This window comes from Argiope bruennichi, chromosome X1 (assembly GCF_947563725.1).
Source record: "Argiope bruennichi chromosome X1, qqArgBrue1.1, whole genome shotgun sequence".
NCBI lineage: Eukaryota > Metazoa > Arthropoda > Arachnida > Araneae > Araneidae > Argiope > Argiope bruennichi.
The window spans coordinates 15298705-15312174 of record NC_079162.1 but is presented as its reverse complement, the minus strand read 5'-3'; the positions used below and the strand labels follow the sequence as shown (position 1 = coordinate 15312174).

Sequence of the window (13470 nt, the reverse complement as noted above, 5' to 3'; positions counted from 1 at the left end):
GGTTCCATCTAGCACCATAGAGGTCGTTTGGATACTTTATTTATTAACGTTCATACAATAAACAAAATTTTCTGTCTTTGCGTAGAAGGGAGGTTAGGGCACAGGCATACCAACGTCTCTCGGGAGATCTGCTGCTAGATAGAACTAGGGAGAAATTTCCGGTCATTCTTCTTCACCAGAATCGATGGCCACTACTCGTGGGAAGAACAGAGCACCAAGTCCATGGAGCTCATCTCTCACGCCTACCTAGGATACGTGAAAGAGGTGCCAGCACCATCGGTCTGCGAGACATTCCTCAGAATCTATTCAATAAAGTTCTGTTACTTTCCTACACATGATATGCTCTTTCATTTCTGAAGAATGATGTATCTCTACTGGAAAATTAAATCCATTTATTCGCAGGAGTACATCTTCAGATTTTAAGGATAAGGGTATCTGGACAAGAGATTAAAGGCCATAGATCATTTTCTTCCAAGAAAACGATACCTACCTTTTGTATTAAAAACTTTGATGCATTTCTCAGCTCCAGTTGTTAACTAATTTTCTATACAACAGCTTTCTGCCCTTCATAGCTCTGTTAAAAAATATTTTTTTGTCTTTGCATATTCTACAGAACGTATTATTGATAATTCTTCACAAAAAGAAGAACATAATGAAAGAAAAAGAATTTATTACAGTTATGTACGTAAAAACTGAAATGCAGCTGAACCTCACGATTCCCAAGACGCTCAATTCTCTAGATTGTGCATCTAACCTAATTTCAGGACATAAAATAGACTGGGATATTTATAATGACTTCCAGCTTATTGCTCACAGATGGAAAACATCCTAGTTTAGCCATGGACTGACATCAAACTTTGTTCTTCCCACCTTTAAATTGCATTAACTTGGAATTGATTATTAACATAATTTTTCCAACATTAGAATTAATATTTGGAATGGATCACAACTTAATCATGAGGTCTTCGTCAGCAGGATGATTCCGGAAGAGGTCTCTGCCCACCCCAATTCATGGGCTTCTTCGCCGGAGTAGCACGACCCCCGCCTGCTTGATTACGCTCCTCAAGAACACCATTAGAACCACTAGAATTGCTGCTGCCACTTCCAGGTGGAACTGCTGGAAAAAAAAAATTCTTCATTTAGAAAATCTTGCACTTGTGATCAGTACTATAGGAAAGATGAGATTTTTACTGTTTCTCTTCAAGACACTAGTTATAATGAGATAAAGACACTAGAAAATATTAATTATAACAGGGTTATTACTCGAATTTGTGGGGAGAGAGGGAATAGTAATGGAGCATAATTCCACGTAGGAAAGAACATCATAGAGGAAAATAAATATATTCAGTAGATGAAGGTACGAACACAATGAAAGCAAATGGTAAGTCAAATAAGATTTCCATTTTCACAGTTGCGATCATTTGCTAGAACAGAAGGTTGACAGCGCCATTGTGAAAATATTAAATATTGTGTATTCACAAATATTGTAAAAATTGCCATTCACGTCCCACGATTCATGAGATTGTTAATAAGAATTTCGTATACAAGTTTTTCATTTCCTTCCTCCCAAACAAATAACAAATCGATTTATGATAAATCTGGTGTTTATATTTTGATACGGCGATATTCGATGGTTTGAATATCATTCTTTATTCAGTAGCTGAACGTCCGCTATTTTCCCCTCCTTCGCTGCTAAAAAAATGCATTTTCGCTAATCACATATAGACACATTTTGCAACACTAACTCATTCAGTTTGCGGTTGGTTGAATAATGTTGCACATGGACAGAAGCTATTGAAAAAGAAAGCTATCTTCTATGTTATGTGTACATTTGAAATCATACCATCCGATGTGGAAAGCCGTTTTTTTTCTTTCAAATTTGAACCTTAAAACCTAAATTTTACCTTATCAAATTTGAATCATTAATTATAAATCAACCTGCATCACTAAGCACTCAACTAAACTTTGACACTAAACTTGCAACTTTTAGGATAAAGTATTATTTTTAAATAATAATATTATAAATATTAGTTTTAAATAATAATATTTATCTGCTGGATCTAATTGTCGAAGCATAAAGCTTCCTCAAATTTTAGTCAATGAATTTGTTACATTGATATCTATTTCATTGATACCATTATAAGCAATGCACATTTTTCAGAAATATTGTACCTACTCACAAATTACTAGAAGTTTTTTTTGAAATATTCAGAATCATAATTATAATTTTGATTTTGCATAATTCAAACGAGATTTCAAAGAAATATTCTCACTTTTACATAAATGTCTGTCTTAATCAAGCAATTTTTAACATTGTTTTCATCCAGAGATAAAAACAACTGGAAATACTATTGCAAAATGTAAGCGATCTTGAATGAAGTAAAAAGAGAGAGGGAGAGAAAAAAAAAGAATTTTTCCGTTTTTTAATATTGAAATTGTACATCTGCTTTGATTTTAATCATCACAATTCATTGAGAGAATTTTAATTTCTATTGACAATTCCTCTGATTTATATGTAAGATATTCCTGATATATAATATTTAAATATAAATTACATACTTTTGATAGATTAGATGAAGATTTTGAATGAGAAATATGATATATTTTTCTATATCTTAACAGTTTTTATATGCAATCAAAGTTAAGCTCAATGCATATGAAAATTTAAACAAAGCAATCGGCTCTGAATATTATTGATGAGTAGGGTTGTTCATCTATCATGTCACAGTCTTCAGTAATTCATTATTTATTAATATACCATAGCAAAATAATTCAACTTATAATGCAATTTTTCATTTTGTATTAACTGAACCAAAATTTCATATTAGTGTAACAAGTATGAAAGAATCATACAATGCCAGATATTAATCAACTTCAAGAGCAGAATAAAAGATTTCCTTTAAATTATTGAAATCCTTTTTTGTGGAATCAGAAGACATGATTGTGTCTTAAAGTCGAATTAATATGGATAAATACTTTTATGAGAGCGATTTTCGATGTTAAGTTGTGAAACGCTTTTATTTTTTAAATGCAAACGGTATAATGTTTCATCGAAGATGCTGTTACGAATTAATATTGTTAACTAACAGTAGAATCAGAAGTATCGATAATTATTGAAAAATATTAACCGCTGTTTATTTATTAGGAAACAATCTGCTTTTGAAAAAAGTTGAAAGTCTAAACACTTCTTATTCAAAACTATTTATTGATGTAACATTATAAATATAATTTTATTAAAAATAACGTAAGTGCTAATAAAGGGTAAACTCAAGATCAAAACTTAATTGAGCTCATTCTGCTTTCGATGCAAACGATACATCGCAAAGCCAAGTTTAAATATCCTGTAGCGTTTTGATGGGCTTCGATAGCTCACATTCACAAGTGTAATTTTCATATATTTGCCTGTTTATTAGTTTTTTTTTCTAAAATTTTGGAACCGTGAAGATATTCTCCTATATCGGATAATACTGAACTTTTCACTTATTGTAAAAGAAGGTAACTAATATCCAATTGCTTTCAGTTATAGATTAGAAATGAAATATTGGTACAACAATAATGCTTTTCAACACATTGTTTAAATTTATTCAATGAATATTGGTTTTGGGAAAAATATTTTTAGTAAATAAATTATAAATTAAAGAAATGTAATTTTTTTATTATTATTTTTCAAAAGCAAATCTTTTCTGGTACATATTTCTAGCGCGACTTTTTTATTATAATCGAAACCTTAGTCTTTAACTTTAGTCTTTTATTTATGATTCACTATTATTAGTATTATGGAATCCTGTAAAAAATTTCTTGAAGGCATCACTCGCGTGGAAACAAAATTTAACTAAAAATAATCGATTAAGTGTTTTGAAAATATTAAAATAATGCATTTTTATTCTAAAACTATGCATTGTTTTAGAGCATTAGCTGATCAGTAAATGAGCGATTACAAAATTTCATCTTGACAAACATGAAGCAAGCTAAATAAAAGAGTGTCAAAAGGAATAGGCATACATACAAATACTCGATCAAGTGGATGATTACGAAATATTGCTTTAAAAACCTGTTAGAAAGAAGAAATGAAAATACCTCTTTTGGCAGGCCATATCTCTAACAAGTATTTGAAAATTTCAATAGGCTTGCGCAGTTCTGCTACAGGAGCCCCCGTTTCAGTGTGGCACATGACGACGGGGCCAAAACAAATAGCCAGACTCTGACTGCTCATTTTGTTGCGGTCGCTGTGGCTCGTCACTGATCTCAAGTGGTCCATCAAGTACAGTACAGTACACTGAAAGAAAAAGTACCATTTTATATAAGAATGCTCGTTTACCTTAAGGATTATCAATGAAAGAAATGTTAAGGAAACGTCAGCATAGAGTCCGACACATATTTGATTTTTGCGCCAGATTTCAGGCTAAAAAATTACTTTTTATTCTAATGAGATTTATACTCAAATGATTTCCTATTTCAGTATGTCTTACTTCTTTGCTAAACCGAGTTTTTAAAAATTCAAGAAACCTAATGTTTTATGGTTATTATTGTTGTTTAAAATCACTCTATATTTTTAATGAAAAATTAGAACATTTCTTTTCAATTCTTGGACATTCTACCTTTTAAAATCCTGATTTGTCATCTTTCCCTTTTCCGAATCTTTGGTAGTTCGATTCCAGTATATGCACGTTTTTATATAACTTTGAATCAATTAAATTTTGTTTTGATATTTCGGATTAAGTTTTGATTCAGTATTTGGAGTAACAACATTTAGATTTATGAAATTATATAAATTCTTTACTTTTAATAATAAAATGATTTTCGACTGCATATAAACGAGTTAAAATCTTCACTTTTTATAAACGCAATGATTAATTAGAATTAATTTTTTTTGTAAATTTTATTGCTTTTATTCTAAACTTTACATTGCAAAATAACATTTTCATAAAATTACTTTTGCGTGTTAGGATCTAAAAAAAATTTAATGTACTATTTTTTTATTTTTTTTTTGAAAGGTGCTAGGTTGTTTCTTTTCAGACCGCATGAATATAAAAGATAGAAGTTGTCACCGATAGTTCCTCGCCGATTAGTTCTAAATCGGCGAGGTAAAAAGAAATAATATAGAAAAGATTAAAATGGTAGGTAGTTCAAAAAGTTATCGGGAGACAGAATGTTAAAAAACTAATTTAAACTTCAATGTAAAATCAATTAAACTTCAATGTAAAGTCAATATCTTCAGTATAAAAAAAACATGAATGTATAAGAATTAAATCGTGAGAAAAATGGAAAATTATTTAAAGCTTTTGCACAGACATTTTCTTCTTTTCGCAATATATACAGGGATATATTTTTTTCTTTAAAAGAACATATTGCCTCACCATAGACAAAGTTTTGTTCATTTCATGATATTTTAATCTAAACGTTTGATTCTGCAGGTTTATGTCTCAGTGGTGATTTTGCATAAGAATAATTATTGCATAATATAACTTTTGCACTTAATCAGTTGTATATTCTTCCTATCCGATATAGATTAATTGATAGATTCTAGTCCGCTATCTGATTCAGATTCAACTAGAGTACGTGGTTTTTTAAAAATATGTTTAATTAGAGAAATATTTGAGGAAATTTGTAACCGTTTTGGTTATTTGAAATATTTTGAGCCTAGCAAGAACGAGCGTTTGTCCAAGATTTGGTTTTCAGTTTTGAGAAATTGATTGATTGTTCAAGAAATTCATTTTTGTGTTCAGATGAGTATGTGACTATAATGGATTTATTTATTTATTTTTTACCTTTAAGCAGTTTGTAACTCCAGCCTGAAGAGACAAACCCCTCTGGAGTTTAAAATACGGATTAAGTTAAAATTAAGATGACGTATTAAAGTATTTTGCATATGGTTCAAAAGTATTTGGCAAGAATTTAATTGGTCGAGATCAGAAAACTATGTGTTTGGTTAGAAAGATTTATAAATATGAGTGAAACTACTGACATATAGGATCTATTTCATAAGTGATACTGAAGATGATTTTCACCAATATGTAATCAGAAATGTACGTATTTCACGATTTTAGCTTTAAAATATGCAAATCTTGGATTTTCTTGGTGTCCTGAATTTTTTTTTCACGTCATGCAACCGTGGACTGAATTTAAAATTCGAAGGATAGTTCTTGCCTTAGAGGTCTCGATATGTTCTGTGGACGAATGGCATTTAAAACAGTGACTAGGGCTTGATATGTATTGAAGATTACGACAAGATATGTATCCTGCTGTTATAGTTCTAGATTTATCTTTTCTAATTATAATTCTTAAAACCCCTTGATCCCATAGGCGATTAAAAATTTCCGTTTCTGATGAACTTAAAAAGTTCTGTATAACCGAATGGCAAGGATTTAAAATACTGTGAACTTTTTTGCTTCCAGGAACATCTGTCAATCTTAAAACTTCAGAAATGACCATCTTCGTTTGATACCTAGCAACCAAACCAAATAGGTTACTGGGCTATCAGCTGGTTATTATATTGATTACCACAGGCTATCCAAGAATTATTGTTGAAAATGATTAAAATTTTAGCTATATGGAAACTTTTTTTTGCACTTTTGTTATCAAAAGATATAAGATGAAATAAGAAAAGGAATTTCAGTTTCACTTGGAACTGAGGTTTTTGCCCAGAATCGCAATCTGAATCACAATTTTTCTTTTGAATTTTATTTTAAATTCCAAATACACTTTTGATACAAAAAATAATAGAAGTAAATCTGTACGTTTTAATATTATATATGATAGAAATTTAACTCTGTCATCTTATTTTCCTCCATATTTGATTGTGTGACAGTAATTTTTATACATTATATGTACAAGATGCCCACTAAAGTCCCCAAGTTTCTTTCTGGAACTTTAAAAGGGCCACAGCTACAGTCATAGATGTCGCATATAGCAATAGTATATCGATTATGCGCTACATGATGAATCTAATTATAACACCAAGTACCAGCAAAACGTCGAATTAACATTCCTATCTGAAAAATGGTTCGAGATATGGAAAATTCAATTACAAAATTTTACATCATCTTTATTTAGTACTTAAAAATACCTTGAGGCAAAGATACCAACATTCTCTTTGTGATAAAGGAATGCGGTTCATTCATTTCTGTCACAAGGTCGACGATTCTTTTAACATTAAGCTAAAATCTCATTACTTGAAAACCTTCAAAACATGATTAATGCCTTATTTTCACAGACTGGTATCTTTTAATTTCGAACCAGACAGGAATACTTGGGTTCGTTAGTGATACATATCTGGAAACATTCGTCATTACTTATTTGTACAGATCAACCATTCAGAGTGACTGAAGGCTTAAGAAACTTTGCAACCAAATATGAAGCACAATATTCTGGCAATATCCAGAAAGCACTGTTTCACTTTTTTACGGGTCGTTTTATTTACTTTGATTTCATTTAACTCAATTGCAATGAAATTTCTCACAGTTAAAAGTTTTCTTCGCTTATTTCACATAGAATGACGCTAGTCCTGTCATCTGTCTATCCAAGTAACCCGATTAGAAATCAAAAATCGTAGACTATACAATGTTAGGATAAAGGAAAATTGTCGTGTTTTTCATTTTTTCCAAACTTTTTGCGAGAATCGAAAACTCAAGGTAAAATTTTTTCAATATTTTTCAATTGTTTAGTGTGCAAAAATGCAAATTTCTAAGTGTATTAAGATTCGATACTCTGAAAATCTATTCTCTCGCTTCACTCTAATTAATGTACAACAGGCTGTACACTGATTACTGTTGAAAAATCTTTTCAACCAGTAATGCAGGATGTTCAAAGACGTTTAACTCATATTTGAAGCAACATGTCACTTGATTTTTGCTTAGTTTGCAACGAAAATTGCAGTCCAGTCCTTCCAAATGAACTTCATGGGAACAAGAAGGATAAATGAACCTAATGACAAGTAAACCCTTTATTCTTCTGCGTTTCGTTAAGTTACAGTTTTAATAATCGCAACCAAACTAATGTGCGATTTTTAAAATTAATGTGCCTTTTCTTACTAAATCGTTCATGCTCTATTATATTGCCTTCCTTTTCTTTTTTTCTCATATCTTGCAGCGATTTGAGTTAAAAATGTTTCGAGGTTTGATGCTACCTGACATTGTAAGAGGTCTCATCGTATAGAGAAGAGTACTTAATTTTTCCTAGACACTACTTTTATGACGATAACTTAGACCGTGTTGAAGTTAAAGTTCCGGATTTCAACAAGCATCCAGTATATAAAGGTATTTAAAAAATAATCTTATATAAAAAAATAATCTTCAAATATATGTGTGAGCTTTAATTATTAAGCGAGAAGAATAATTGCTTATTATATTGTGTTGCTTTGAGAAACAATTAAAATACAAGGTGATTATATTTATAAAATATTTTGAAGACATAATTTCCTTGCAAGCATATCTTTAGAAAACGAAATAAAATTTTGAAAAGATGTATTATATGGCATCGCTGAAGAATGACGTGAAGAACAATAGTCCAGCTCTCACAGTTAGAGACAAAATTTCGAAATTTTTAGATTGTAGCATCTGCTTTTCTTTCCAAAAAACATATTCCTTGTAGCAAAGAACTTAAAACGGAGATGGAATGGTATTTTAAATGTGAAAAAGGGCGGCGTCCAAGACGAAGAAAAAGCCTAAACAACTAATAAAAGAGAAAGATGCGAAAATGAAGAAAATGTTTTAGATTTCACAAATTTTCGACTTGTTCGCTCTTACGCACTGTGACACTCTGCATATGGCAGATAGTAAATAATCTTTTGAGAGGGATGCTGTAGGCTGAATTTAATGTAGAAACGAAGATGTAATCTGTGATGTCATTGTAAAGGCAGATTGTTCTGGTGGATACCACGGTTTTACTTAGCTTTTTTTTTTCATCTACCTAGCCCCACCCTTTTTTCAAGTTAAAATGCCATTCCAATTCTATTTTAAGTTTTTTGCTGGAGGATCAGGTTTCCGTAAACGTGTTGCGTTGCCGTTTCAAAGTTTCGAAATTTTGCCATTATAACTATGAAAGCTGGGTTATTGTTTCTCAATCATTCCTGACACATACTGTATAATACCTGCACTCAAAGTTTTATTTCGTTTCTTTCGAGTAATATGCTCGGTTGGGAGTCATATCAGCATTTCTTTAAAAAAATTACACTGCTTAGTAACAATAATAATAATAATATATTAATCAGGGCATATTGCTATCAAAAGATGTTCTTTAGTATTTGAAGATATCTAAAAGAGAATAAGAATACGGAGGAATATAGCTGAATTTAGCGACATCTTAAGCTAAAAATAAAACCAATGTCACGAGATTCTTACATATGAAATTCCATGGACGGTGTAACAGAAAGCCTCTTTGGAACTAATGACTGAAAATTGAGCGATTTTCTACTATTATCTGTAATTTGTTAAAATTCTCAAAACAACAACAACAAAAAAAAAAACGGTATACCGTTAAATTGCAGGAATTATTAAAACCATGTTTATAAAAATAAAAATTGAGATTATTTATTTCATTTGTTTCTTACACATAGTAATAAAAACATATGAAAATAAACTGTATTTTGAACATAAACAACGGTTATGTTGAGGGGGTTTAATAGTTAAAGATAAATGGTAATATAAAAGTAACGCCAAAATAAATGATTTTATTATGATTAATTAACTGATTTTGTTATAATAAAATCAGTTAAAAAGGTAAATAAGGTTGTTAGGTGCGTATGGTTAAAAATTAAATTTTGCACGAGAAAAAACTCATGGATTTTGAATAAACAAATGATTACATAAATTCATGACAGTAAACAAGCGGTAGCGATCACCCCAAAACTTTCTCGCATACTCTCTTTTAAAAGTGTCCCCCCCCCCTCCGGAAAAATTGTGGATCTAGAGTAAGGCAGAGAACATCTCGCATGACATTGCCGTACAATTGCCCTGAAATATTAACCTTTGGCGTGAATTTAACATTTTTATTGAATCTATTATGTGATCCTTGGCGAATTTTTTGGCCCTTAGTCCCTGGCAAGCGACTAGCAGTATCCGAAAATCGAATTTGTGTGGGGTATTTTTGAGGAATTTTCCTCAACTGATTCAAACTAAAATCTCACACATATCTGCGATTTCAATCACAAAGTTACATTGCAAATTTGACATACTTAAGTCATCGCGTTTTTGAGTTATTGTTTTTACGTGATTTTGAAAGAATCCAACAACTACCCCTTGTTCGATTTGGCGCAAACTCCAATAGATGTCTACACTACAAATGTTAACTCTGAGTGCCGGATTTTATCCATCTAACTTTCTGTTTTGCAGTTATCGTGTTAACAGAGAGACAAACAAACAAAAGATCAAAATGTATTTTTTGAACTTTGTATTTTAACGTTTAAAACGTAGTATTTGTCAAAAACTCGAGTTCAGATTTCTTGACGATTACAATACTTTCTCTATGCTTCATAAACGAAAATGTAAAAATCAAAAGCAGAAATGGAAAATGTGTACATATTTAAAGAAATCGAAGAAACATCTAATACCAGAAATGGAGCATAATAATAAAAAACGAGGAAAACAAGTAAATATAACCAATATAAAGAAACAGGGTATAACATAGAAATAATTACGTATTTTTTTGTGGTTTTTAGACGAATACACATTTTGTTTAACATAGGCCATTCGGCTAGCTGTTTGGATGTCACGAACTGGAAACTGGAAAATTTTTGGGAACTTTTATGAGGAATATCATTGACTGTGTTGCTAAAGTCGAATTCTATTACATCTTCATCTTTTGACAAGAATTGGCCTGAAGACATCATTGTTGTATCAGATTCTGAAACAGAAGGTATCGGTTGTTTATCTTTATTATGAGGTACATCACCAAGCGAGATTTGTAATGAGATTGGGAGTTTCAGCGGTGTTTATCATCTTAAACATAAATTTATTATTGGATAATGAGGACTGAATAAATTTATTTGAGTTTTGGACCAAAAGCGAGGCCTTCCAAAATTTAGAATTCTCTTGTGTGCATAAAACAACAAGATTGAATTTTTTCTTTGTCTTCCTTTTTTCTTTTTAGGTTTCAACTGTTCAAAGTCAGAATGCTTCTGCAGATTTGAAGTTTATGAAGGAGCAGAACAAAAGTGAAAAAAGGTATCAGAGATCAAGTTAGATAATTGAACAGAAGATTTTTTTTTTTTTTTTTGTGGTACAGGAAGTAGTGACAAATGAAGGTGTATGTTCTTTGGAAAAAGATCTATAGGAGGTAGTTTTTGGGATTACGGATGGAAATTCACATTATTTTGGAACAGTGGTTGGAATGAGATAATTTGCAATGCTTTATTTATCAAAGTATTTAGGCCTTTATTTTGCAGTGACATTGGCAAAACTGACTTTCAAACGCTTTGAGAAGCAACAGGAGTTAATTTAACAATAGATAGACTCTGAACCGGGGCTATATTTTTCTCAGTTCAAGTTTATATAGATAACTTCTTTGAAACGGTTAGAATTTTTGTAACGTTTGCCTGTCTGAATATGTGATTTTTTTTCTCCTTCAGCGTCTCTATAACTAATATTTTGAACTTTTTTTGCTGTTAAGTACTGTGGACAGGACATAATATCTGGAAGATTAAGCCAAAATAATTTATACACTGGAAATCAAGATTACAGTTTGCGAATGTATGGCCAACTGAACTATAAATGGAATATACTGATTTCCCAAGGCAAAAGACTCTTGTGACAGAACCGTAGAAACATCTGATTGAATTTGGAATATGATGAAGCACACGGCAATTTAAATAATTGGCTTTCATTGACTGTGACTCTTCGATTTATTGAAAATCAAAATTATATATTTCATTGAACGAAGTTCGTCACATCTTTTAACAGTTAAACGGTGCACAGGGGTGGCATTCTAACGAGAGATGAATTTCAGCTTCTGAAGCTCGAAATAAATCAATTTCTAAGATCGCAAAGAATCAAGACTTTTATGTGCGGTGGTAGAAACTGGATTTTGTGAAGATTTTTTATTAAAAGATAATTTTTTTTTTCGAGAAATGGACAAATTGTCTATTAGGAATTAGCTAGATCTTCATTTTTCAACTGTCTTGGGTCAATCCCTGATTCTCATTATTCCTTTAAAAATAAGGGGAAAAGAGAAAATGGACAGATTTAGTTCTTTTGTCTGTAACAAATGAGCTAGAAGCAATAGAGTCAACGTCATAACATCCTCTTACATTAACATCTATACCAAATAGAAATCTAACGAATAATTTTATGCAAAGTAATCTCACATGAAAGGCGAATCATCTCATAGTCAGACAATATGAGTAGAATAATCTCACAACGAAAGTCGGGCAACCCCGATACATACACCACCAAACGCAAAAAGGGAAGGCAGTTACCAGCTCTAACTCCTAACTAAATGCGGTCCATCTGCTAAATGCTTCTAACTAAATGCTAAATGCTAACTAAGGCTGTCCAGCTCTAACTAAATGCAGTCTCCCTGCTTCAGCATTTACTTTGCTGCTAGCTTAGAGCTATACTCTCAGAGTCACCTCCAGGAACGACAACCCCTTTTAACACCAAGCCCCGGAGAATGACACTTTTAACTGATCCCTAGTAGAGCAACCACAAAGATGGCTAACTACAAGCCGAACTGATGCACCGGGGGCCACAACGCACCTCCTGTCTGAAGGGTCTTATGCACGGCCAACACGTGGGATTTTCGGCTGTCCACGAGAAGTAACATACAAACAGAGCGGCAACCACTTCTAATGGAGAGCTGTTTCGCTTGCCGTCGAGGGATGGAATTGGAAAGCACAAAGCAGAGGGGAGGGTAAACTTGAAGGGAGACAACACATTCTTGTGTACCTCAGGATTGAGACTCCCATATTCACCTAAAGAGGGTGAGCCCCTGAAGGGACATAAATAATGTAAAGAAAATTTAATTAACAAATTATAATACATTCATAAATAATTTTTCACAATGAGAACAAGTATAAATTATACAATTCAATACATGATCTATTTGCCAACATGTTTGAAAAAGTAAACACGGAAGAAACATAACTGATAAACACATTTGATTCCTAACAAGGATTTAATTAATGCACAAAATAATCCCACAGTATAAGTATCTCTTATAAATTCCATACTTGTTGGTTTAATATAATTATTAAAAAATATCGCACTGTTTGAAAATATTTTCTCCATATATTATGCTGTAGAATATAGTGGAGTTTTTTTTATAAAGATTTTATTAATGTTAGGTTTTTTTATGTATCGAAGATAATTCTCAGTGCTACCAACGGAGCAGCTTGGCGAATAATTAAAAAAAAGTGTATTATATTTAAGAAATAAATAACCTATAAATCCAATGTAGATTTATAGGCAAAAACTTAGTCTAAAATCCTAATTTGTCCGTAAATTAGTTTATCGTATTAAATCTTACTTAGGATCGAAA

At 31.6% G+C, this 13470-nt stretch overlaps 1 protein-coding gene across 2 annotated transcripts in view; it reads right to left on the bottom strand.

Moving 5' to 3' along the window:
- The window catches only part of LOC129959126 (rho GTPase-activating protein 100F-like), a 112926-nt gene continuing 99456 nt past the window's right edge, over window positions 1-13470 (bottom strand). Inside the window, exons 11-12 of one of the 2 annotated variants that reach the window (XM_056071946.1) lie at window positions 4078-4276; window positions 1-1117 (exon numbers count right to left, since the gene is read on the bottom strand). In XM_056071946.1, the coding sequence (XP_055927921.1) occupies window positions 969-1117; window positions 4078-4276 (348 nt within the window). In that variant the 3' untranslated portion in view covers window positions 1-968. The remainder of the gene's footprint in view (window positions 1118-4077; window positions 4277-13470) is intronic. The other variant, XM_056071947.1, reaches the window with a different exon arrangement.